The sequence below is a fragment of the Canis lupus genome, chromosome 3 (assembly GCF_048164855.1).
Source record: "Canis lupus baileyi chromosome 3, mCanLup2.hap1, whole genome shotgun sequence".
NCBI lineage: Eukaryota > Metazoa > Chordata > Mammalia > Carnivora > Canidae > Canis > Canis lupus.
The window spans coordinates 59,838,908-59,866,411 of NC_132840.1; the positions used below are offsets into that span (position 1 = coordinate 59,838,908).

Genomic DNA, 27,504 nt, shown 5'->3' on the forward strand with positions numbered 1-27,504 from the left:
GTGCTGGTTGGACAACAGCTTGGGCACTGCAGGTAGAGCATCCGTCTGATGTCTTCAGACCAAGAGCTGTTTCTTTCAAGTCTCCTGCTGCTCTGTCATAGGTTCCCAGGGGTCCAGACCATGCTGGGGGGCTGCGGGCTTGGGAGAGAGCCCTCAGCATGTTACTGTGCTGGTCTGTACTTTGAGGCCTTTGTGGCTGATATTTGTATAATTCTACCCAATAGAATAAAGAAGGGGTGTGATGTTCTGAAGGATCCCCAGGTAGGATCATTGAAACACTGATTCAGAAGGTCTAGAGTGGCGTTGATGAATTTCCTCTTCCACCAGGTTTCCCAGTGGTACTGCTGGTCCAGCCAACCACACTTAACTAGTGTCGTGTTACCCCTAAAATATGCCTCTTTATTTGGGGTTTTTCATTTCTCTTGAGTTTGAAGAAATGAAGCAAAACCACACACACAAAACTCTTAGATGAAGAACAAAATTTTATTCTAAAAATAGATCTCAGTGACAATGAAATACCAAAAGCTGGTCATTATAATAAAAGGAAAAAAGAGTTAAAGGAATTTGCTTTTTTTTTCTCCTTAAAAATACAAAATTCTCACTAATATATTGTCAACTCTCATTTATCTGAATGGGAATATTCATGTTTTGGATTATCTAAAGTCCTGGATTGGGTTCTAATGTATCTTCAAGTCAATACATTTCTCAATGCAAACAAAAGCAAGTATTTGCCGAAGTGAACAGGACAAGGGTATGAGTTTATGCCTGTGAAATGTGCACTAGGGGGAGCAGTGGTTGGCCTGGGAAGTGCGCAATGCAGCTTCCACACAGAGAAGACAGTCTTCGCGCCACAGAAAAGGCATTCAGGGACATGAAGTGGTTTCCTATCTTCCGAGTGCTCAAAATCAGGCCTGCCTATGTTGTTCTAATGGACCTCAAGCCGAGAAGCACAAAGAACACAGGAGATGAAAAAGGTAAAATTGAAACACCCCCCCCCACACACACACATCATTTTGCAAAGAAATAGAAATGGTGGGGTCCTGACCAGGCAAGTATGTGGTCTGTTACTAACTCCACCCACCCAGGCTTTCTTGGATTCCCTCTACAATACACATCTCAGGCCTGCGGCATCACCTGGTCCTCAGCAGACTAGGCCGTAATGCACAGTGAGCAGAAGTGATGCTTTTACATAAAAATTCCTAGCATCCTCTGAAACACAAAAGCTGGTCACAAGTCACATTTAAATACTTTTCAGTGCAGATGAGGGACATTAGGACATTTTAGTGTATTTCTGGATTAGCAGAAATTTACTAAGATAGAAACACTCTCTCAGATGGTCATACAGTCACACTAAATACCATTTTTTTTGCCAAACATGACTGAGTTTTGGCTGTTTGTAACAGGAACTACATTGACCGGCCCTGGGGTCCCTACAACACGGTGCTTTCTCTGCTACCATAATATAGCCACATGCCTGCCCCCAGGAGACGAGTGGCCTGAAGAATAATAAAAGCTTATCTTAAAAAGTCTTAAAAATTTAATCCAAAGTTTTTTTTAGTATAAAAATGCTATTTCCCCAAATCTGAGTAAAATCAACAGTGCACAAAAATGCAGCATTTGGTCATGTAGGTGGGAGCCCGAGGGGTTGTGTAGGTAGTGCCGCCCTACGGCCCCTGGACGGACTGGCACGGCCTTAGCTTGTGGGGTGGGTTTGGAAATCACAGGAGGAGCCTATGTTAGGGAAGTTTACAGGACATTAAGCGATTCTAGGAACAGAAAGCTTTACACCTCTTAAAAATATTCACTAAACAGAAAATAACTGTTCCATATGAAATAAAGCAATTTCCAGTAGTTGACGCTAGTCTCACAGCAGCAATAACCTAACTAAATCTTTAAAACACTGTTCAGTGTTGCAGTTTACTGAAATACACAGAGGAAAAAATACTTAGATTAACTATCATTGACAGTTCAGGCTCTCCCTAGTAGGGCAAAGCCCAGATATCATTTCTAGTTTGATTGGGGCCTGGGGGCAGTGCACCAGGTACAAAGCTTTAAAGTTATGCTTGCGAGCTGGTTAACTCCTATAATTTTTGCTGTGTGGCATTTCTGTTACCATCCTGAGGCCCTTATTTGTATGCTGGGACGGCACAGCGCCCATCAGGGACCATGTCTGCCAATTACTCCCCCGCTGTGACCAGTGCCATACAAGGAAAGGGCAGGCCTTGTCTTACTGTGCATTTTTTAAAAGTGACTATAACCATTGTATTAACTATATGTTCCAAATACTCCTTTAAAAAACCCAAACCAAACCTGTTTTACCTTTAGTAACCAGGAGGAATTTCTATATGTTTATACAGCACATTGTATATTATATGCATGGCCTAATAACTGAAATTAATTGACAGGGCTGTATCAATCTTCTTCCATTGGTCCTTGACTTCCTTAGATGATGGCGTCATGTTCATCACTGTAATATATCAAAAGTTAAAATTACTTTGTTTTGTATTTATGTCAAAACAGTTTGGGTTCTTTTTTTTTTTTGTTTTGTTTTCTTAATTTTTATTTACTTATGATAGTCACAGAGAGAGAGAGAGGCAGAGACACAGGCTGAGGGAGAAGCAGGCTCCATACACCGGGAGCCCGACGTGGGATTCGATCCCGGTCTCCAGGATCGCGCCCTGGGCCAAAGGCAGGCGCCAAACCGCTGCGCCACCCAGGGATCCCTGGGTTCTTATTTTTAAATAAATAACGTCAGGCCCTAGAATCCACATTGTCATTTCTTTCTGTAAAATCTTAAGTGCCTGGTTTACTATATGGTTAAGGATTCAGACAGCCTCTGCTTGGCCTCTTAGTGGCTGTGCTAAATCACGCACCCACAACTCCTCAAACACAGACTATGTATGAGGTGCTGTGCTGTTGACTCTGCCTGTCTCATCTAATCAGCTCATCTCACAGGGACCAGAAGCCAAGGGGCCAAGGCAGGTCCCGTGCGGAGTCAGCAGCATCCCTGCACCCACAGACCCTACCCGCCTGCCCCCGCATAACCTGGTAGTGCTCACCACCAGACATCAAATACTGTCCTGCATAGGAACCTCACAACTTCAAAGCAACTACTGGCTTTCAGATGCAGTAAGAAAAACGGCCAAATAAACTGCAACACTGTTTTTTCAGCTCACAGACTAAGATACATCCTAACTTCAGACGTGCTAAAATGTGGGGAACAGGAAGAGCCACATGTACTGGGCCTGTGGGGGCCTAGGTCCCCTAGGTCCGCCGCCCTTTGCCAAGGGGTTGCTGCTGGGCCCCTGAAGCCAGGGGAAGGCAGCAGGATGCCACAGGCACACACAGGACAGCATGCTCTGTAGTGAAGGCAAGCTAAAATGAAAACAATGGAACTTCTTCACTATTTCATAGCCTCATTTACATCAGTGAAAACTGATTAACTATGAAAATACACTGATCAAACATCCCTTCTGCTCAACTGGTGAAATTTACCAAAATCACACTATAAATATTTCTAGAAGCACAGAAGTGTATCAAAAACAAGTTGAGGGGCAGCCTGGGTGGTTCAGCGGTTTAGTGCCATCTTCAGCCCAGGGTGTGATCCTGGAGACCGGGGACTGAGTCCCACATTGGGCTCCCTGCATGGAGCCTGCTTCTCCCTCTGCCTGTGTCTCTGCCTCTCTCTCTCTCTGTCTCCCTCTCATGAATAAATAAATAAAATCTTTTTTTAAAAAAGCAAAAACAAAAACAAAAAAACCAAGTTGACTCTAGTCTGTTTCCTTCATGATCTAAAGAATGTTTCTGAATATGCTTTTAGTTTGGCAAAACCTTGATATTCTTTGAAAGTGAGTTTATTAAAGTTTCACAGTTCAATGAAAAATTTGAGAAATACTTTCATGCTGTGTTCCCTTCTGGAAACTCAATGTGCAGCAACATATCCAAGCCTTAGTGACTTCTGTGGTCAAGGAACCTGTTCTGTTTCAGTTTGTTAAATCAGCTCAAATGCACTTGACATGTCAGGTCCATGTGGGACACACATGTGTGTCCTCTGGACAGGAGTCACCCTATAACACCTCAACAATCAAAAGAATAAACTGGCTCTTGTGCTCCAGTAAGAGTCAAAACCCCCAGAGGCCTCTGAGGACTAAAAGCTAGGGGTGACCCCTGCAAACAGCACAGGACCTGCAGGCCTACAAAGGGGCCTTGTTGGAAAGATAGGATATTTGATACAATGAGTTATCAGAGAAAATGAGACTGCAGAAGAATTTATGTAAATCCATGTTCCTACCCAGGATGTACCTCCGTGCTCCCGACAAGTGCCGGATGTACCAGCTCCACAGCCTCCTGAACAGGTGCTGCTTATGGCTGGAGGTACGTGAAAGGGACGTGAGTCAGTGCAGCACTTTCACAGGCATGGGCATTGTTTGTGTTTGCAGGTAATGTTGGGCACTGAGGATTAATGGGAATGTAATTCATAAACCTGTGGCCCTGTTCTGGCATTTTGTTGTGGTATTTAAGGAAAAACAGAAATAACCAGTGCTGGCCAGCAAAACTCACATGGTTCTGTATCGAATGCCTCTTCTTGAATAATACATTCTGCATCCGATGTAAAGAATTGACAGGACACCCAGTGTCAACACAATACCGCCAAGAAAGCTGCCAGTATCAAATTTTGATCCTGGATTTCCTTTAGAATTAATAGTTGGTGTGACTAGAACAAAAAATATGCTTTAGTTGCTTTTCAACATTATCATAATAAGCTGCCAATCTGAATTTCTATCTAAGAAAGCCAAAAGCCTGCTTTGCACTGGGTGACTGCTGAGCTCTGGGTCCCTTAGCCCATCCGGCACTTCTCTCCTGTGCCCAGGGCTGACCACCCCCAGCACCGGCAGGTCTTCTTCCCCCCCAACCCCAGGGCTGACTGCCCCCTCAGGACCTGCAGGTCTTCTTCCCCTCCCAACCCCCGGGGCTGACCACCCCCCCAGGACCTACCTGCAGGTCTCCCCACCCCAGGGCTGACCCCTCCAGGACCTGCAGGTCTTCTCCCTGCCCCTAGGGCTGACCCCCCAACCCAGGACCTGCAGGTCCTCTCCCCACCCCCAACCCCGGGGCTGATCCCCCTGCCCAGGACCTGCAGGCCCACATCTCAGCCCCCCACCACCCCCAGGGTTGCCCCTTAGTATCTCAGGGTCTTTCTACTGCTGGACCCCAACCTTTGACCACAGCCTCCGAGGCCGCAGGATTTGGGCAATTTGTTTCCTTGCTGGTCCTGGGAGAGTTCAGGCCTAACGGTAGGTGTTGGCACGATGGATCCAGTCTGAATGAATGGTTCTAACTGAAATTTCTCCTTTTGAATAAATAGGGGATTCAAACTATTTTGGCTTTATCACATCAACAGCCCAGGAGACATTACAGTTGATTTCAGAACATAAACCATATTAATAAAACAATGGAGAGAAACCTACAAAAACAGAGGAAACTGTGAAGTCTGCTCTTTGTGTTGCTATGTGCAGTCACTAGCTGAACTCTTAATATGTTAAAAGTTAACGTTCAGGTTCTGATACCACTGGAAGCAGAAAGGAAGTAAAACCTCCATGAATTGGTGATTGGGGTTTAGAGCCCGGTGGATGAGGCTGCCTAATTCTGGTCTGTGGCGAGGGACCAGGAGTTCCAAGCAGGACACATTTTCAAAGCACATCCCTTACAGTCCTCATGGACCTGATTAAATCAGAAACTCATTTTTCTACAAGAACAAGACCACCAGGATTGATGCCACGGATTGTGTAATATGACACCACTGTCCACATTTCTATTTTTTGCACAACAGGAAAATAGAAATGTGGCATTTGACACCTATTTTCAGTACAGAAATAGGGCAGCTTTGATACATACTTGTTACTGATAAAGAAAGGGCTGTGGCTGAACTGTTGTGGGCGATGGTCTCCGTGGCCAGCGTCGCCTGGGTTGTGTTCTGGGAACCTGAGCTGGTAGAGATCCTGTTGGCCGAGACCCCAGCTGTTGTGATTCTGGCTGTAGCTGTGGCCGTCTTGGAGATAGGAGACAGTGGCGTGGTCAGCGGTTTCGTGGAGCTGGTGGTGGACTGGCTCGTATAGTTGGAGGTCACAAAGGTGACATTCTCTGCAGGAATATCCAAGAAATGTTACCCCTGAACAGTGACTCAGGGAATTAGTACCCACTCTTTGTGGCCTTCCTGGTCAGACAGGTGGAACAGCATGGAAGATCCCGAGCCCACCACCAGCCAGCCCACCGTGGCAGCCAGCCAGTATCTCAGACCATGAACGACTGTGTGGGATCCCGCCTGCCTGCCTGTGAAGCTAAGAGCTTGGTGAAGATAGGAAATAAGGCCCCCGAGGGCAGAGTTCCTTGAGGACAAGAACTGTGTCTTAAACTGATGCTGTCTGAACCTCATACCTATGTCCTGTCCCAAGGATCAGGTGAGTGGAGGATGGGACTGGTGAGTGGAGGATGGGACCGGTGGGTGGAGGAGGGAAGGATTTTAAAGATGCGGTTTCTAGCTACCTCTTTCCCAGCAGCCGTGCCTTAGCCCCCCATGTGGGATGTGGGGAGGAGCCCACACTGCTTTGGGAGGTGAAGGCTATCACCTTGATAGGATGCCACCTGCTGGTGCCCAGTGTGGCTGCTTGGGAAGAATTTCCCATCATTAGGGGGGACACTTCTACTAAACCTGGTTCTGAAGGCTTCAGAAATCCAACACCTGAACCAGCAACTCGGTTCACACCTGACATGGGGGTCTCATGGAAAGGAGCAGGTACTCATCATGTCACTACTCCCCAAAATGCCAAGCAAGAAAGCTTGTTTGAACATAAACCATATTTGGATCCCTGGGTGGCGCAGCGGTTTGGCGCCTGCCTTTGGCCCAGGGCGCGATCCTGGGGACCTGGGATCGAATCCCACGTCGGGCTCCCGGTGCATGGGGCCTGCTTCTCCCTCTGCCTGTGTCTCTGCCTCTCTCTCTCTCTCTGTGACTATCATAAATAAATAAAATTTATTAAAAAAAAAAAAGCTTGTTTCCCATTCGGAAAAAGCCTTGTGCTAGACATGTGTATACGTGAACTGTGCTGTGGTTCTAACTACGCCTGCTTGCCTCTCACGGGACCTCCCTGGAAGCCCACAGGAGCCCCAGTTGTTGTAGTATGTGCTGTCCAGGGACTGAAGTCCTGCTATCATTCGGTCTTTTTTTTTTTTTTTTTTTTTAAGATTTTGTTTATTTAATCACGAGAGACACAGGCAGAGGGAGAAGCAGGCTCCATGCAGGGAGCCTGATGGGGGACCGAGCACCGGTCTCCAGGATCACGCCCTGGGCTGAAGGTGGCGCTCAACTGCTGAGCCACCCAGGCTGCCCTCATTCGGTCTTTTTCCTGGGAATGAATGGATTCCTGCATTTGTCTTGAGGCTCCGAGCTTACTGCAGGCTTCCTGCTCCCATCCACCACCTGGGGACGCCGTACCTCTGGGTGAAGGAGTGACTCCGTCCGCCTTCCCCTTCCCCAGGGGGTCTCGGCCCCCACAGTGCTGTACCGCACCCGCAATCATTGCATCCTATACCAACATCCCCATCCCGTCTTCTAGTCACTTTGGACTTTTTCTTGGAAGACTTACAATACTTTTTTTTTTTTTTTCCAGTTTAACTGTACAGGCTGATTTTAATGGTGCTGCTTATTTGCCTCTCAGCTTTTACCATTCCAACTCCTAGTACATTTTCTCAACTCTGGGTCCCTGCTGTGTGGTCTCACCCACAGAGTCTTATGTAATTTTTAATAAAGGCCAAATGAAAACTTTTGTACTATAGAGACCAACAAATTACAGTTATTCCAAGTAGAGGATACAAACGATAAAAATGAACTACTCTGAATGCTCTCCATGTAGAGATAAGTAATACACTTAGAGTGGAAATATTCCCCTTTGTTTGAAGAAGTCGTGCACGAATGCTATTGTAGTGGAATTAAATACAGCAAAGGACCAGTGTCCATGTCACATCTTCAGAAGAGAGGGCTTCGCAGAGTAAAACAACAAACATGTCCAGCTTCTGGCAGCAGCCCACTCGTGAGCTTCCTGCCCTTTGTCAGAGACACTGGACGGAGCCACAGGGGTGAGGTAGGGAGCTGGAGTGGGTTCATCCAACTAGGAAAATCCCGGTGTGTTAGAGAAACAAGCAGCTGAACATTTCTATAAATTGACCAAACAGGCAAGTTCTGTATCAAACAGTGTCACGAGGTATAAATGCGTCCACGGCAATCCCGGGAAGTGCCCAAGATCAGCGTCCTTGTCTGGGCCCCGAGGGTTGGGTCCCTGGGGGACCAGTGCTGTGCAGGTGCAGGAGGCAGGGTGGGGGTGGTCCACAGGTACAGGTTTCCCAAGTCATGGGGGATGGAACAGGTGGCGAGGGGAAAGGAGTCGATGCCACAGTGCATGAGGGTGGCCGAGGGTAACACTTAAAAGTTGTCATCACGAAGGGAAAATTATGCCGAGGACGGTCCCCGGTATTTACTGGACTCCTTGTGGTCCTTCAGTCGATGCAAATGCTGACTCGTGCAAATACCTGACACTGTGCTGTCACCGAGAAGCTCGCAGCCACTGTCAAGGCACAGAGAGTCTGTGCCTGGAGAGGGTCTGCAGAGGACAGAGGAGGCTGCCCTCAGGTTGCAGCAGGATGCGGAGCCCCTGGACGTGACAAGAAATGGACACCACCAGTGACGGGGGCCTGACAAGCCGTTCGGAGGGGTCCGGGGCTGCACGTGCAGATGGCAGAGGCACGTGTTTCCCGCACCAAGTCCGCAGCCTCAGGACATAGCTCTGCACGGAAGGGTGACCAGCAGGGAGCCAATCCCCAACACCAGGGCGCTGGGTGGGTGAGGGGGGTGGGCAGGGGGGAAGCTCCCGCTGCAGGAACCCCAGGAATCACTTGGGGGAACCGCATGTGTGCCAACGCCACATGTAGTCCCAGCCTTCCTGCAACTGGCTTTCCTCCCCCAGACCCTCTGCCCGTCAGCTCAGAATCAGCAGGAGTGAGGGGGACAGGGCAGAGCTGGGAAGGAGCCGGGAAGGAGCTGGGGACACCCGTGTCCCCACTGCCACCCCGCATCCCCACAGCCACACCTGCACGCCCACAGCGACCCTCCAATCCTGAAGCAGGCCCTGGCTGGCAGAGGGGAGGATCCCCGAGCTTGGGTGACCACAGAGTGTCAGCGTCCGGCATCATTCCGGGCAGCAGACGGACCTACAAGGACTCTTCCAGCAGGTGGACCTGAGGCAGCCCAGCACCTTGGCTGCTGGGAAGGGGTGTGGCCCACACAGCGGTCGGGCTTAGGTTCTGGGATGAACTGCGTCCTCCAGGCGCGTGCTGCAATCCTAATCCAGGTATCCCCACTACCTCAGGGTGTGATGTTAGCTGAGAGGTGGATCTTTCCGTAGGAATCAACTTAAAACGAGTCACCAGGAGGGACCTTACAGATAGGGAAATGGGCAGGGGGGCAGAGGGGGCAGGGGAAGGGGGGAGAGGGGACGGAGGGAGAGGGGACGGGGACGGGGGGCGGGGGGCAGGGGGGCAGGACGCGTTGGGGCCAGCACTGCTAGCCAGTGGGGCCGGGTTCAGGCCACCCGCAGTCACGTACACTCATGCGGCGCCCGGGCGGAGCCGGCTCCTCTGAGCATCTGTCCAAAAACACGCAGAGCTCCCACGGATGAAGCGAGGTCACGGAAGGGCTTCAATCAGACACGAGAAATTCTCGGCTGTTGTCGGGGGACACGGTGAGCGGACGGCGGGCGAGGGGTGGCAGGGACGGGTCCACGCACTCGGCTTCCCGCCAGGTGCCGAGTGCAGGGGAAAGGCAGGGGCGCTGATGGCGCCTGAGAGGAGTGCGCTTTGCCAGGGCCGTCAGCCCTCGGTCACTGGGTGGCGGTGAGAGCACGACCCTCAGGACAAAGTTTTCAGAAGGGATGAGACTCTACCTGGTGGGTGCTGCCTGTTGTCTGGGTGAGCCATGCACTGCGCTCCCCTCGGGCGCTCAGCCCCTTCCCTGCGGGTTACCTCACACGCCTCACACGCCTCACACGCCTCACACGCCTCACACACCTCACACTCCTCACACGCCTCACACTCCTCACACGCCTCACACTCCTCACACACCTCACACGCCTCACACTCCTCACACACCTCACACGCCTCACACTCCTCACACGCCTCACTGAAGCGGACACTCACGCTCCTGCCTCCTCTGGAAAGTGGGAATGAGGGGATCCCCGGTGGCTCAGTGGTGTAGCGCCACCTTCAGCCCAGGGCATGATCCTGGAGACCCGGGGTCGAGTCCCGCGTCCGGCTCCCTGCGTGGAGCCTGCTCCTCCCTCTGCCTGTGTCTCTGCCCCTCTCTCTCTGTCTCTCTCATGAATAAATAAAATCTTTAAAAAAAGAAAAAAGAAACTGGGAACGCCTGGGCACGGCTAGCAAACAGAGCCAGGGGGCGGTGTATGCCACACAGCATCTGCCACACAGAGACCTTCGGTGACTTTTCTTCCCTCCCAGAGCAGCAGTTTTCGGAAATGCACTTCCTCTCAGGAGCTGCACCCGGAGGTCCCCAAGGGAAGCTGAGGGGCAGGTGCCGGCAGCTCTCCTGGCCCAAGGTCAGCGCGGCGGCATCCCTGGGAAGACCAGGCTCTGTGCCCATCGGTTCTTTGGTTCTTTGAGGCGATTTTCCAAAGAAGCGAGGCCTGTTTCCCCGACACCAAGTACAGGTCCTGACCCTGCAGAGTCCTGCTGCTCGCTACAGGTCTGTGTTAAGTAACTTTCCTGCCCGATAGCCTCGAGCCCCAAAACACCGCTTTCCCCTTTAACCTAAAAATTCCAAGGTTAAAGGTGACAGTTCTTTCATCAGGGCATCAAATACACGCTCAAACTGGAGTTGAAAATACACATGAGGTTTTTTAAATCGCAGTTATTTTTAAATAGGATAGGAGTACCTTTTCATTTCCTATGATAGTTACCAAAAATACTGAGCTATTTAAGCTACGGTCATGAGTTGGTGGTGCCATACGTTACTCTGAGCGTGTGGGATTCCGAACACGACCCGCAGCCTGAGCCAATGATGAGAAAACCGTGCGTGTGGCCCCCGGAGAACCTCTGTCCTCTGGAACACAGCAAAACCACAGCTCTCTCCCGGCTGTGCTCTTAGAGAGCAGAGGTCTTCCCTCCCTGTGCACACACGGGAGACTGGTTCTTAAAAGTCTGAATTCTCATGACCCAAGGACCAAAAATCCACAGAACTGAAAACTCTAGATTAAAACAGGATCTAAGAGGAAACTAGCCTTAAAAAAATTCGAAAACTATTATAATCATAAAGAACTGTGCTTTGTCTGAAAATCCAATATATTTTGCCAAGTTCCTAAACATCTAAGTTCAAAATTAAAATTCCAAAAAGGAAAAAATAAAAAAATAAAAAAAATAAAATTCCAAAAAGGAAAGCCAACTATATAAATGCAGAAAAATAACCAGGGTGTTTGGACTAAGGTCTCGTATAACCACAATACATTTAGTTCCACCAGGGTCTGCTTGGCCCAGAGCTGCAGGGGGCTGAGCAGAGCCAGGAGTGGGCGCCACCTTCCTGGCCACCAGACTATGACATGCTGTGCCGGTGCCTTCACCTGAGTTCCTGCCCACTTTGTTCTGTTACCACACGCTCAACTCCCAATTAATTAGTAACCCTGGCTAATGACAAAGAAGGCCTGGATCATGGTCACAAGGGCATCTGCAAGAACAGTAACTTTCTTCTCTTGTTGCTCAAAACTGGCCACGCCTCTCATCCCTAAGATTCTTGATCTCCATAGCACAGAACTCACTCCCTGCTGTCCCCAGCATGCTCCAGCCTTGCTTGTGCAGGCTCCGCACACCTGCCCCATGCACACCTGCTCCCTGCCCCCCACGCACTCCTGCCCCACTTGAAAGTATGCTCCCAGGCTCTGCAGACACACAGACAATGCAGTTCTTACCTGCAAGGAGCTCACAGTCCAAGCAACATGCAAACAGCACAGTCACATTATTCCACTTCCAATTCCTTCCCAGGCATTTCCCTTTTCATCAAACATCTGGTCTTCATTTATTTTGAACTCTTCATTGTATTATTAAATAAAAATTAGTGTATCTTTATTTTTTAAGGAGAGAATGCACACGAAGTGGGGGAGAGAATCTCAAGCAGGCTCCCTGCTGAGTGGGGAGCCCAACAGGGGCTCGAACTCATGACCCTAAGATCATGACCTGAGCAGAAATCAAGAGTTTGACACTTAACCAACTAAGCTACTCAGGTGCCCCCTCAAATTAACGTACCTTATTTTGTTTTTTCAATAGAAAAAAACATTTAGCTGGTTATTAACTGTGCAAACTACACACCTGGATTTTTATTTTACTCATAGTGCCAGGCATGGTTGTGGGTGAACACAATCATTTCTGGCCTGTGCTCTAGACTGTCCAGCAACAGAGGCGTTTGCTCCCTTGCCCCTCACGGCCAGTCCATTTCTGTGTTTGTCGCTCCTCCTTCCTGAGACCTACAGTGCCTCCCCCCACCTCAGTCTAGTGAAGTTCTGTTTCTGTTCAAGGCCCAGCCTAGAGGTCACACTGAAGGTACATTAAGGTGAAGATTATCCAACAGTAAGAAAAACCCCATGAACTGCTTTGTTTACAAGCGACTTATCTTTATATGAGACACAGCAAACTTGGAAAGTACAGAGGGCAAAAGCGTAGAGGTTACCTCAAACCAGTTACTGACCAGAAAACAGGCTCTGCATGGCAATGCAGCAGATCCTACAGTCACCTCCTTCCACAATACCGGATCTGCAGTGACTTCCAGGAAGAAACCACTACCTTGGAGAGCAAGGCCTACACATGGAGCAAAGCTGAAACCTTCCCAGGGAAGCAGGGGGAGAGGCTGACACACAATCCCACCATAAACTCCACCCCAGCACTATGACCCACAGTCACAAGGGAGCTCACAGCCCTCTCCTTGAACCACACATCAAGTACCCCCACCTATACACCTATGCCTGGGAGACAAGCCCATGGGCCCTCCAGCATGACGGGGCTCAGGCCCAGCAGACTCACTGGCTACAGGGACCTGACTGAAAGGGGCTCATGTGCTCAGTCTTGCTCACTCCAGGGACTAAGCACAGAGGCAGCCAAGTGATAGGTGCCTATGCTTTATGTCAGAGGCTCCTCTGCTAATGTCCAGGTGTTGGCTTGAATGGCAGACATGGAATTTAACACACATCTAGGGGCCTGACGGGTCCTCTCTAGAGATGGATATGGGCATCTTTGCTCTCTCCCTCTGCCCCACTCCAGCTCCCCAGTATCTCCAGGGGAGGAGCCTCTGCCCTTCTGGTGCTGGCCTGGCTCTGGTGGCCAGGGTGATTGCATTCCTGGGTCCCATGGACTGTGACAACTGGAAAGGCACTTTGGGCAGACTGCCACCCCCAGGCACTGCACACATAGCAGATGGAAGCACAACTCATCCTTCTGTGGGGGAGGCCCATTCCCTTGGGCTTGGGCACCTTTACACACTGTGTGCCTCTCTCCAGGCACACACTCTCACTGGCATCTCATGGAAAGGAACTTGAACACTTGCCTGGCTCCCACATTTTTGAAATTGTTGCCCAGGGGACACCTCCAGATGGCCTGACTGGTGGGCAGCAGGACTTATGCATACACTCCCTGTGTGTGCCGGCATGCTTCCAATGCTGGTACCTGAGGACATGGCTTATAATCAGCCCGAGTCCAGGTGCTGGGACTATCCCCTACACTGACAGGGCTTGGCACATTCTCAATTCCTGGGAGTCTTTAGACATAAAATATGGTGCTTAATAATCAGAGTTATGAAAGACAACCAGGCTAGGGCTGGATAGATGGTACGTACGGTTCTTCTGCTACATTAGGCCACCCATTCAAGAATAAGAGGTGCCTGTTTCATCTAATGCATAGACCGACACAGAAAGTAAAGGAAAATGAAGAAATAGGAAGATACTCCAAATTAAACAAGAAAACCTCAGAAAAAGTTCTTAATGGAATAGAGATAATTTACCTGATAAAAAGTTCACAATAATGGTCAAAAAGATGCTCCCTGTGCTCGCTTCGGCAGCACATATACTAAAAAGATGCTCCCTGAACTTGGCAGAGGAATGGATGAACACAGTGGGAACTTCAACGGAGAAAGAATATAATAAAGTGCCAGGAAGAATCCAAAATGCTGAAGAACACAGCAAGTGGTCTGAACAATGCACCAGATGAGGCTCAACAGCCAACTAGATTGAGCAGGAGACAGATCAATGGAACTCACCCCATTGGAGCAGCAAAAACACAAAAGAATGGAAAAAAGTGAAGACAGCTTAAGGGACTCATGGGGCAACATCAAACGAGCAACACTGACATTACAGGAACCCCAGGACAGAGAGAGAAAGGAGAGAAAACTGGAAGAAATCATGGCTGAAAACTTCCCTAACCTGGGGTAGGAAACAAACATCCAGGTTTAGGAAGCATACAGAGCTCCAAATAAGATGAAACCACAGAGATCCACACCAAGACAAATTATAATTAAAACATGAAACATTAGAGAAAGGAAAGAATCTTAAGAGCAGGAAGAGAAAAACAACTGCTTATGATCAAGAGAAGCCCCCATGAGATGATCAGATTTTTTCAGTATAAACTCTGCAGGCCGGAAGAGAGTGGCACAATCTATTCTAAGTGCTCAAAGAAAAACTTTCAAACAGGAATACTCCATCTGGCAAAGTTGTCATTTGGAAACGAAGAGTTTTCCAGAAAAGCATAAGTTCAAGTAGTTCATCACAGTCAGAATGGCCACAAGAAATATTAAAGGGATTTTTTAAGCCAAAAGAAGAAGGTGCTGATGAGTAACAGGCAAACATATGAAAGAATAAAGGTACAATTCAGATGAATCTAATGTTGTAAAGGTGGTAGATTCATCACTTATAAAGGCATACAAAGGTTAAAAGACAAAAGCAATATGGGGCGCCTGGGTGCCTCAGTCAGTGAAGCGTCTGCCTGCAGCTCAGGTCATGATCTCAGAATCCTGGGACAGAACCTGCTTCTCCTTCTCCCTCTGCTGTTCCCCTGCTCGTGCTTGCTTCATGTTCTCTGTTAAATAAATAAATAAAATCTTTAAAAAAAATACAAAAGCAGTAAAAGTATAACTATAGTAATTAAGGGGTATATGATATAGAAAATGTAATATGATGAAGTCATAAAGCACTGGGGGAAGGGAGAATAAAAATGTAGAGCTTTAGAATTTATTCAAACTATGTCATCAACTTAAAAAAGACTGTCATAAATATAAGTTGTTATATCCTATCCAAGTCTCATGGTAACCACAAAGCAGCAGCCTATAGCAGATGCACAGACACAATGAGAAAGGAATCTAAGCACACCACTAAAACTCATCACACCATGGTATGTTTAGGAGAAGAAAGGAATAGAGGAACAGCAAAACAGCCAGGAAAAAAAAAAATGAGAAAAATGGCAGTAAGTACACCCCTATCAATAATTACTTTAAATGCAAGTGGACTGAATTCTACAAAAGAAAAGAGTGACTATATGGATAAAATAACAAGACCCATCCATATGTTGCCAAAAGAGACTTCAGACCCAAAGACACAGATTCGGAGTGATAGGGTGGAAAAGATACTTTATGTAAATGGGAAGCAAAAGAGGGCCAGGAGAGCAATACTTCTATCAGACAAAATAGACTTCACTGGATTTTTTTTAAAGTAGGCTCCACATCCAATAGAAGTATCTCAAACAACCTAACCTTATACCTCAAGAAACTAGAGAAAATGCCCCAAGTTAATAGAAAAATGGAAACAACAAGGATCATAGTGGAAATAAAAAATGAAAGAAACCCAAAAGATCAATGAAACAAAGAACTAATTTTTTGAAGGGATGAACCAAATGGACAAATCTTTAGCTAGAATCTTTAGCTAGAATCACCAAGAGAAAAAGAACTGAAAATCAGAAATGAAAAAAAATGTCACAATATATACCACAAAATTACAAATCACCATGAGAGAATACTAAGAACAATTATATGCCAACCTGAAGTAAATGGATAAATTCCTAAAAACATACAACTTTCTAAGACTGAATCATGAAGAAATAAGAGAATCGGAACAGACTAGGCCTATTATTACTAAGGAGATTGAATCAGTAAACAAAAACCTTCCAATAAACCAAAGTCCACGACCAGATAGCTTCACTGGTAAGCTCTGCTCAACATTCAAAGAAATAACAACAATCTTTCTCAAACTCTTTCAGAAATAGAAGAGAAGGGAACACTTCTAGACACATTTTACCAGGCCAGCATTACCCTGATTAACAGAATGAGATCAGGATGCCACAAGCAAAGAAATGTAATGCCCAATATCCTTGATGAACATAGATGCAAAAATCCCCAACACAGTATTAATAAACTTTATTCATCCATCTATTAAAAGCATCCTTTACCATGATCAAGGGGGATTTATTCCAAGGATGCAAGGATGGTTCAGCATCTGCAAGTCAGTGTTATCCACCACATGAACAAAACAAAGGTTAGAAATCTTATGATCATACCTCAACAAATGCAGAAAACACACTTGATAAAATTCAGTATCTGTTCACAATAAAAACTCTCAACAAAGTGGATTTGGAGGGAATACAGCTAAACATAATAAAGGCTGTATATGACAAACCCAGAGCAAGCATCCTATTCAATGGTGAAAAACTGAAAACTATTCCTATAAGCTCAGGAACAAAGCAAGGATACCGCCTCTTGCCACTTTTCTTCAACATAGTATTACTAGTCCCAGCCATAGCAATAAGGCAAGAAAAATAAAATACAAATTGAAAAGTAAAAAGTAAAACTGTTGCCATCTACAAATGACAAGATAATATACACAGAAAATCCTAAAGACGCCACCAAATCAACTGTTGGAACTAATAAATGAAATCAATTAAGTTTCAGGATATAGACATCAGTATACAAAATTTGTTGTATTTCTGAACACTCATAAGGAACCTGCAGAAAACAAGGTTAAGAAAACAATCCTATTTACAATGCACCAAGAAAAATAAAATACCTGGGAATAAACTTAACCAAGAAATGAATGACCTGTAAATTGGAAACCTTAAAACACTGGCAAAAGTAATTGAAGAGGACACAAATGGAAAAATATTCCATGCTCATGTACTGGAAGAATTAATACTCCTAAAAATCCATACCACCTAAAGCTTCCTATAATTCAGTACAATCCCAATCAAAAGCCTCACAGAGATAGGAAATTCTGAAATTTGTATGGAATCACAAAAGACCTCAAATAGGCAAAGTAATCTTGATAAAAGGAACAAAGTTGGAGACATCATGCTCCCTAATTTCCAACTATATTACAAATCCGTACTAATCCAGACAGTAGGTTACTGTCATAAAAGCAGACACACGTGGGGATCCCTGGGTGGCTCAGCGGTTTGGTGCCTGCCTTTGGCCCAGGGCACGATCCTGGAGTCCCGGGATGGAATCCCACGTCGGGCTCCCATGTCGGGCTCCCAATGGAGCCTGCTTCTCCCTCTACCTGTGTCTCTGCCTTTCTCTCTCTATCATAAGTAAATAAATAAATCTTAAAAAAAATAATAAAACATTAAAAAAAAAAAAGCAGACACACAGATCAATTGAAGAGATAGCCCAGAAATAAGCCCATGTACATGCAGTCAATTAACTTATGACAAAGAATTCAAGATTATACAACAGGGAAAACAGAGTCTTCCATAAATGGTGCTGGGCAAACTGAACCAGTGTTTTACATCACACATAAAAATTCACTTGAAATGGATTAATGACTTAAATGTTAAGACTTAAATCATAAAATGCCTAGCAGAAAACACAGGCAGTAAGCTTCCTGATGTTAGTCACAGCTTTTTTTGTTTTTTTTTTGATTTGACACCAATAGCAAAGACAACAAAAAAGCAAAAATAAACAAATGGAACTACATCAAACTAAAAAGCCTCTGCACAGCAAAGTACTTTCAACAAAATGAAAAGGCAACCTGATGAATGGGAGAAGGTACTTGCAGATCACCTGATAAGGGGTTAACATTAAAAATATGTAAAGAAGTCATTCAACTCAACAGCAGAAGAAGCAGCAGGAAGGAAAAGCTGAAGGAATCCACTTAAAAAAACAGAGGATCTGAAGAGTCAATTTTCCATAGACATAGACAGGCCAACGGACACATGAAAAGAAAAGACACTCAACATTGCCAACCATCAGGGAAATGCAAATCAAAACCACAATGAGATACCACCTCACACCTGTCAGAATGGCTATAAAATCAATAAGTCAGGAAACAACACATGTTGGCAAGGATGAGGAGAAAGTGGAACCCTCGTGCACTGTTGGTGGGAATGCAAACAGGTGCAGCCACTCTGGAGAACAATATGAAAGTTCCTCAGAAAATTAAAAGTAGAAATATCCTATAATCCAGAAATTCCATTTCTGGTTATTTATCTTAAGATAACAAAAACACTACCTTGAAAACTATCTGCACTGCTGTATTTATCACAGCATTATTGATAGTAGCCAAGATATGGAGGTAACCTAAGTGTCCATGGACAGAGGAATGAATAAGGAAGATGTGGTCCATACATGCAATGGAATATTTCTCAGCCAACAGAAATAAAATCTTGCCTTTTGACAATACTGTATGATTTCACTTACATGTGAAATTGAAAAAATTAAGCTCACAGACATGATACTTTGGTGGCTGCAAGAGGCAGGAGTGGAGTTTGGGAGGCAAAATGAATGAAGGGGGTCAAATGGTACAAACTTCCAGTTATAAAGTAAGGAAGTCAAGGGGATGTGATGCACAGCATGGCAGCTGCAGTTAATACTGTACTGAATATCTGAAAGGTGCAAGACTCAATCTTACAGTTTCCTCTTGGGATGAGAATTTTTAATTACAAATGATGGCAAATGTTAACGAGAGTCATTGTGATCATTTCACTGTACAAATACCAAATTTGCACTCTACACCTGCAAATTTGCACTCTACACCTGCAAATAATGTTTACCAATTATACTTCAAAATACAGTGATGAGGGATCCCTGGGTGGCGCAGCGGTTTAGCGCCTGCCTTTGGCTCAGGGCGCGATCCTGGAGACCCGGGATCGAATCCCACGTCGGGCTCCCGGTGCATGGAGCCTGCTTCTCCCTCTGCCTATGTCTCTGCCAATCTCTCTCTCTCTCTCTCTGTGTGTGTGACTATCGTAAAAAAAAAAAATACAGTGATGAAACTATAAATAATCATATGCAATAGTCTTTAAGTCATAACCAGAAATGTTTTAAGAAAGGACATTTCATAGAAGGGTCAGCCTAGCAGGATGTATATTTTATATATATCAGAAAAAATATATGAAGCAAAAAATGAATGACCCAATAGGGAAAAACAATCTATGGACCTGGAATTTGACAACTTGAGGGAAAAGAATGAGCAGATTTTTAAAAAAAATCAGTAAGAATTTATAATACTAACAAATTTGACTTAATCAATATATACATTTCTATCTAACTAAAATTCATGCACTTTTCAAGAGCACAGGGTTCATTTAGCACATAGGAACCTGACTTTCATCACAAAACAAGAGTCAATGACTTTCAAGGATTTAAGAATTAGAATATGAATTCTGGCCATTGTGAATTTAAGCTAAAATCAACATTAAGAAGATAGCCAGTTCCTAAAACATTAGAAAATTTACACTTACCAATTACCCACAGATTAAATTTTAAAAATCACAATATAAAATTTAAAACTTTTTGATAATGAACCTATGGTATGTCACACCTTGTGAGCTAAACTCAAGGGATGCACCGAGAGGCGTTTGCCATTGAAACGCAACCCATTAAAGGAATGTAGGTTCACACAGACTTCTGAGATTTCATCAGCTCAGAGCACACACAACCTTGCAGGAACTTCCCCAGGTGTCTCCTTTGTGGGGGGGGGGGGGGACCATAAGAACTTCAGAAGGTTGCAAAGTTGAAAGTCTACTTCCAGAGGCTTCCTGCAAGGCAGGTGCTCACCTGGACCAGGAGAATGAACCTGGGGACACCCAGCTTCATTACAGCTCGGCTGTGAAAAGCATCTCAAGATGGTTCTTCTAGACACAGTTTATTGTAAGTTTGTGCATTCAAGTCGATGGCTTTTTCAGCTTTCTTGTTCATTGTTCTTAAAAATTAAAGTATACATCATACGAAAAAACCACTTTGATCTTCACGCATTCCTACAGAATTTCAATCACCCACTCATTCACTGAACATTGAGCATCCTACTATGCATTGGGCACTGACACACGCTAATACATTTCCCAAGCGTATGGTCAGGTGGACTGGTCAGGTGGACAGACAGACCAGTGGCTACAAATGAGCCTTTCATAGTGAGCCCTAAAATAAAGGAACAGAATGCTATTTACTTAAAGCTGAATTCAGTTCAATTCGGCAATATTTGAGTCTACAAATTTTGCCTAATTATAGAATAATTACAAATTATAGAATAACATGCGTGTTTACTGGTTGCCTGTTTTATATAAGACATGGTAAATATTACAAGTGTTACAAAGAAAAACTCCTCTAAGGACATTTAACTTAGTATGAAATACTAGGTTAAATAGAAAATACAGATATGTATTTCTATTATTCTATTATTCAAACACAGTATGGACGATATTTTATTCTACAGAGAACAGATGCAGTGGGAACAGAAAGAGCTCAAGTGTGAAAGAAGGGAGGGCAGGAAGGAGGGATGTTCACCGGGTCTGGGGCAGGAGGACGCAAGCACCGAGCAGGTTATTCCTGGGATGGGGGCGGGGGGTGTGCACCAGGACACACGTGCGCAGAGTACACAGTGGAGTGCAGGATGTGTGCTGACACCGTGGATGGGGGGGCCGCACAGGTGGTTCGGGGTCACCGCACGGAGGACCTGCTTTCCTGGGTAGGGAGTGGCTGTGCCATGAGCAGCATTTAGGACACACCAGGGACAGAAGGCTTGGGAGGTGAGGGCTCAGGTGGTGGGGCAGGGGAAGGGAGAAGGTGACCCCTCATAGGGCCCCAGCATCCCCAGGCACCTGTGAGCACTCCTGGGATCTGCTGCCCCACTGGACACTGCACTCTAGAGGCTTAATTCCCTGCTCAGAAACCCCGTGGACGAGTGGCTCACAGGCCACCATCAGCCAGCCACCTATTCTGTAAGCCAAGTGTGCCTGGAATGTGGCCACATGTCTGTCTCCGTGCTATGTGTGGCTGCCAGCGCACAGGGGACACAGCGAGCAGAGCACAGAGAGACACCGAGCAGTTCTGAAGCCCGAGTACTTACTCTGGCCCCCCGTGGGACACAGGCTCTAACTCTGCACATTGCTTCTTGGTCCATTAAGTGTTAACAGTTTGTGAAGGCACTAACAGGAGAACTCATGCTTTCACACCATAAAGCACGACGGTGACCTGTTTTGTTAGAATGGACATGCTGGCTGTCAACGTTCTTCCTCAGGCAAGCACCTGCAGCGGGTCCAGCCTTGGGGGCGTAATGGTACTCCCTCCCCCCAAGCCTGAGACGAGCTAGCTGCAAGGTGGACCTGCAGGTGTCACACGTCTGTGTGCTGGAGTGGGAAGCATACATCTACCTCCTCCCACTTGGCGCAAAGTGAGGAAGGCACAGAGTGAGAAGAGCAAAGGGGAGTATGGGGCGAGAGGCACGCCTGTGTCACACGCGCACATTCCCGTCTGAGCATCAGACCAACTCCAATCATTTTAAGTGACCACGATCATTTTATTTTTCCTCCCAGTTAAGTGCCAAAATTAAATTTCTTTCTGTAGTAACTTAGAAAACATCTATAGGAAGAGAATAATTTTATATAGAAATAAGTACAGGAATACATATCATGTGTGCACTATATATAAATACACCTGAAGACACTGGCTCAGTACCTGTGATGGATAGTGCTTGCCTGTTCCTCCAGATCCTGTCCCCAGGGTCTCCTGCCTACTCTCTGCCCTGAGAAGGCCCTCGGAGCTACACGAGGTGCCTCGGCTCCACAGCTTCTGGTTTGGTCAAAGAGAAAGAAAGCATCATATGCTACTGTTTTGTATTCCCCCTTCGCTATGTGGGCACGGATCCAACCGGGAATCAGCTCTCCAAGCTGAGCCCAGTGTGTGAGCTCGAGAGCGTATGTACCAGTATTCGTTCTGAGCGGGCACAGTCCTAATTCCTGCAGGAGGCAGATGTAAACTGAGGCACACAGGTTCAGTAGTGTGAGCATAACTAGGGAGAGAGGCCACGACGACTGGGACTTGGACAGCCCAGCTTACGAGTCGGTTCTCTTGGCCCCTGTGTTTGGCTGCCAGCCATGGAAAGCAGTGTCACCAAGTCGAAAATCTTCGGTCAGGGTCAGTAACTGTCCCTGCCTCGCTGTTGGCCTTCATCAAGTAGCTGGTGAAGAGCATGCTGGCAAATAGATCATAGACAGAAAAATAACATTCTCAGAATTCTCCACATATTTAACCATCCTCAGCTGGGCACGCACCAAATAGTCCTGATGTTCTGACCTACAAGCTGACAGCCAGGACACAGCACCAGCACATCCCCATCATCAACACACGTCATGGTCACAAGCTTCTTGCACCCAGATGAATCATTTCCTTGTCTGAAATATTCTGAAATGACCTTGTTTGCAGTCCCAGAATGCTGTGCAGTGGTCTGTCATTGTTATGGAAGATTTACTCTCTAAACACGGAGAACATGCACCTGTAACGTGCAGCTTCCACAAGAGAATCTGGTCATTAATGAGCTTAAGGTGCAACCACAAAGAGAGATTGATTCATGGAGTGAAAAAGTGATCTGCTCAAATGTCAGCAAAAAGAAATTTCCAGACATGACAACCTTACAGTCCACTAGCCACTAGCAAATAATTTTAATTCACTGGAGAAAGGCATTCGAAAATATTTAATATGAACATTTTTTTTCTTGCAAGACTAAAGGAAAACATCAACTTTGCACTTATTAAAAATACCTATTTGTTCAAATGCTAGATATGGCCTTGGGACCAAGGCAGTAACTGAACAGGGAGAAAATGCTGAACATTTGTGGCATCCAGTCACTGCGTGCAGGTGCTTTGCACAGGTTTAATTTTTTAAAAATATCATGTGACCTGTATAAGAGCACCAAAAAGTAGGTTTGTTCCCTGCAATTCACAGAGGAGAACATGGACTCCAAGGTGAGGGAAATGCCCCAAATTGCTGCAGGAGGCAGTGAGCAAACCTTCGCAGGGCCATGGTGACCTTTCCACTGGCATTCGTGCCTCATTCCCTGATGAGGATCCATTAGAACCCCAGCCCTAGGGATCCCTGGGTGGCGCAGCGGTTTGGCGCCTGTCTTTGGCCCGGGGCGTGATCCTGGAGACCCGGGATCGAATCCCACGTCGGGCTCCCGGTGCATGGAGCCTGCTTCTCCCTCTGCCTGTGTCTCTGCGCCTCTCTCTCTCTCTGTGACTATCATAAATAAATAAAAATAAAAAAAAAAAAAAAAAAAAAGAACCCCAGCCCTGCATTTCCCTCAGTTGTTCCACCACCAACCACTCTCGCAGCACTGAATCACTATCAATAAACACACCTTTGTATTTAATACCAAATGGCCTCTTAATTTTTTTAAGCAAACAAGCTTGCAAACAAGCAAGCAAGAAGCTAAGTAACTAAAACTAAGGCATGCAAAAAGCTACAGGTAACAACAGGACCATCTGCATCCTCACCATCCTGATGAACTGATGAATGAAAATCTGCTGACTGAGGGATTCCCGAAAGGAGCGCTCTCCTGGATGCGATCCCTGGAGTCACCACTATCCTGAACGTGTCCTGGTTTCTTCATGTTCTCACTTCACATGATTTCTGAGCCATGTCACACAGTTGACCATGTGTCTAAGTTTTCTACCAGTGGCCTCAGGCCAGAGGCTCTGCTCTTGCTTTCTGTACTCAACACTAAGTTAACTGGTCCATTCTCACGGAGACCTACTCCTCTGCTTCATTTCTTGCAGGATTTAACTTTGCCTTAGGACTTTAGTTTGGCAATGCTGTCTCTGTGCTTGATGATGTGCAAGGACTAACTCCAGTCTGCCCAGAACAAGGCTCAAGGGCAGAGTGTGTCCAGGCTCTCGAGTGTGAGAGTCCATCTTCGTGGGCCTCACATGGAAGCCCATGATGAGCCCACCATTCGGTGTCCGAGAATCTGGCCACCCCAGCAAGTGTGCATTCACTGCAGACTTATCACAAGGAGGTGCATGCTGAGGAGGGCAGGGCTGAGAAGGTCACGGTACATCTATTCATGAAACATAGCAAAGATGGGCACGAAAGACATGGGCTGCACACGTGATGGTGTTACCGTGCATCCGCGGTTCTCCGATGGGTCTTCTTTTGCAAGGTGAGGCCCACTCCACTTCCCTTGCACAGAGACCTGACTTAGGGATCTCTTTCTAAGTGAAGGAGAGCTTCTGTCTGGCTCTTAAGGATTTAGGGATCTCTGGTATTGCTCACTTTAGGGGACGTGTGCCCCCATGTCATGAAGATGTTCCAACAACACGAGAAGGAGAGGAACAGAGGCCTGCCAATAGCCAGCCTGACTCCCTGGAGCCACCTAAGGAGAAAGTCCCTGAGCCCTGCTCACGTCCTCTTGACTGCCACCCCAGGCCCACCCCAGAGAAGCACCTGGCTACTGCCCAACTCCTGACGCAGGGGCCAGGAACAGCATGGTCTCTGTGCACGGAGTCCAGGCTCTGTCTGCAGCAATAACCAGTACCACACAATACATCTGCCTTCTAGTCACAGAAGCAAGCTTCTGGACTCTATGTATATACTTGTTGGTATATGTGCACTAGTAATATTCCTGGGGAATTACTAGGAAGGAAGGGACCAGATTCGTCTTTAGATTTTATGTGCTCCTACGCTGCTTGAAAGACTATGTGCACCTATTCTGCATTTTTTTTTCAAAGCCCATTCACAACAAAAGAAAAATTAAAAAACTTGAATCAATTGAGATTAAAAAAACTTCTCAGCCCCTACAGAAGAAAATTTCTTTAATTTTAGACACACTGGTAACAAGTTGTTATGTGGTTTTCTAGCTGACTGCTGATTCAAAGCAGCAGATGGAGGGAGGTGGGGCCCCTGGAGGGAGGCCTGATGCCAACGTAAGACCCACCATCCAGGCCATCAGAGCATAGCCAACGGAGCCCACAAGCCTATGAGCAAAGCCCCCCATGTGACTAGAAGCCCCTGAGGATGTAACGGCTTCACAGGACTGGGATTATGAGTATAGCGTGTATAAGCCAGCATGTATAAGCTAAGTATTCCACAGACAATATTTTTTTACCCACAAGAAACCTGGAGACCTATGCAATATTTTTACTGTAATTTTACAGATTTGGAAACAAACCTGGGGCACAGAAGACCTTGAATCCCGTGCTCGGAATTCAGACTTGGTCATCGGATTGCACCCTCCAGCTTACATGGAACAGGGTGAAGGTGAGTGTGGAGCCGCCCGGCTCTGCTCTGTGCTCATGAGTTCTCTTCTCAGAAACTCAGGTTTCTGGCAAATGCTGGAGGCACGAAGTGTGTTTGCTGAGCCCAGGTGGGAGTGAAGACATGAGCCTGCATCGGTTTCTGCATGGTGGTCAGGAACATGGGCAGTGCCCATCCCAGGCCTGGCCTAAGCATCGAACCCACCGCCAACATGGCCCCCCCGTCCCCGCCATTTCCCAGAGGACATGCATGTAAGGACGGCCTGCCCCTCCTCTGTAGCACAGACCCAGTTCCTCTTGACTCCTGTCCTCACACTGCGACTCCGGTGACACGTCTGGCCTCCCTTGCCCCGTCTCTGACTACCACATCCCTTCCCCTCATCCTTCAGCTGCCCGCTAGCTGGAAGCCCCCTCCCGCTCTGAGCACCCTGCAGGCTCTGCAGCCAGCATGCTCATTGTCCATTAGAGCTGCTTCTGTTCTTGTTGCCTTTTCACTGAAATTGGCCTCCCCTGGGCCCAGTTCCATCGATGTTCCTGGGCATAGGCTGAGCACCTGTAGGCCCCAGGTGCTCACACAGCACCTGTGATGTGCATGTGTGCAGCCCCCCACACTGCCACCTGTGTGCTTTGGCAGGGAGACTGAGGCACGGACGTGTGTCAGCTCATATGAACCATGTAAGATAAGCAGGCTGAGGAAGCTCACAGCAGTCCATGGGAGCCAATGGTCTGAACATGCCATCAGGGCATGGGATGAGTCACCAAGCATCACAACACTCTACAGTTTGCCCCCAAAAACTTCATAAAATCCGTGTGGGTTAAAATCAGGCCTGTTTTATTGTCCCCCCCCCATTCGTGTTTTAATGGCTATTCATGCTTAGCCCCCAGGAAAAGAAGTTCCTGCTGCCGGCCATGAACTGCCCCCTACTCTAATCCAGCATCGCTGGCACTGTGGGTGGCAGCTTCTCCAAGGCTCTGCCTGCTGGATGCTGCTTTGCACTAACTAGCACGTTAACAAACTGAATACAGGAGGATTTTAAAGAAGCAAAGCAAAAAACCTATCTAAGTAAAACTGTGTTTTGGGTGCAAGGTGACTTAGGGTCAATTCTTTATGTCAGCTTTCTCCCGAAAAAGGAAAACTTCAGAAGTTTCAGCTACTCAGGGAAGTTATACAAAGTGTCTTAACTTCATAATCATGGAAAAATCAGCCAGTTCACAATTAATGAGACGGGCAGGGATTTCAGGGTCTCTTGTCATTGCTGTGTCCCGTGAAAGCAGACTCATTCACCACAAACATCAAGATGGAATGAGCACGTGGCCTCCCGGGGACAGAGGCAGTTTGGTTCCTCGTTTCCTGATCGAGTCCTAGACAGATGACCCCAGTCACCATTCAAGAACTTATGTTTGACCTGCTGGCATTGCAGCCCTCCAGGGTGTCAGGGATGTCCCTCACAGGCCCTGATGCACCCTCCCCGAGGAGGCACCATGGAGTCTTCCAGGAGCCAACGCTTCACCATCCGGCATGGGATGGAGCCCTAGAGTTCAGTGGCCAGGGTCTGGTGGTTTTGTTTTGTGTTCTGTTTACAACCGTTCTGTGTGGTGGGAACTCACACGTATCCACCCCTGCCATCCAGTAACTCACTGACCAACACTATTGTTCATGGCTGGCTTTTTAAAATTTCCTGAAGGACGTTCCTTCCTGTTCCCTGGGAAGACCTTCCTATGCACGGAGAGGGAGGCTCCTCCTTGCTGGGTGCTCCTTCCCCAGTGGCGGCTCCTCCCTCTTCCTCCACGCGGATATGTGTTCCCACCCTTCCCCGGCGCACTCGAGGGTGCCCCTATCCCTGGAGCCCCTGCTGGCCCCAGGCGTCCTGCACCTACTGGAGGTTCTGCAGCCCTGGG

At 46.9% G+C, this 27,504-nt stretch overlaps 1 protein-coding gene across 1 annotated transcript in view; it reads right to left on the minus strand.

The window, feature by feature from the left end:
* Positions 1-464: 464 nt before the first annotated feature.
* Positions 465-27,504, minus strand: part of TMEM123 (transmembrane protein 123) — a 58,119-nt gene continuing 31,079 nt past the window's right edge. Inside the window, exons 3-5 of the mRNA XM_072821754.1 lie at positions 5,896-6,141; positions 4,561-4,714; positions 465-2,467 (exon numbers count right to left, since the gene is read on the minus strand). Coding sequence (XP_072677855.1) covers positions 2,443-2,467; positions 4,561-4,714; positions 5,896-6,141 — 425 coding nt within the window. The 3' untranslated portion in view covers positions 465-2,442. The remainder of the gene's footprint in view (positions 2,468-4,560; positions 4,715-5,895; positions 6,142-27,504) is intronic.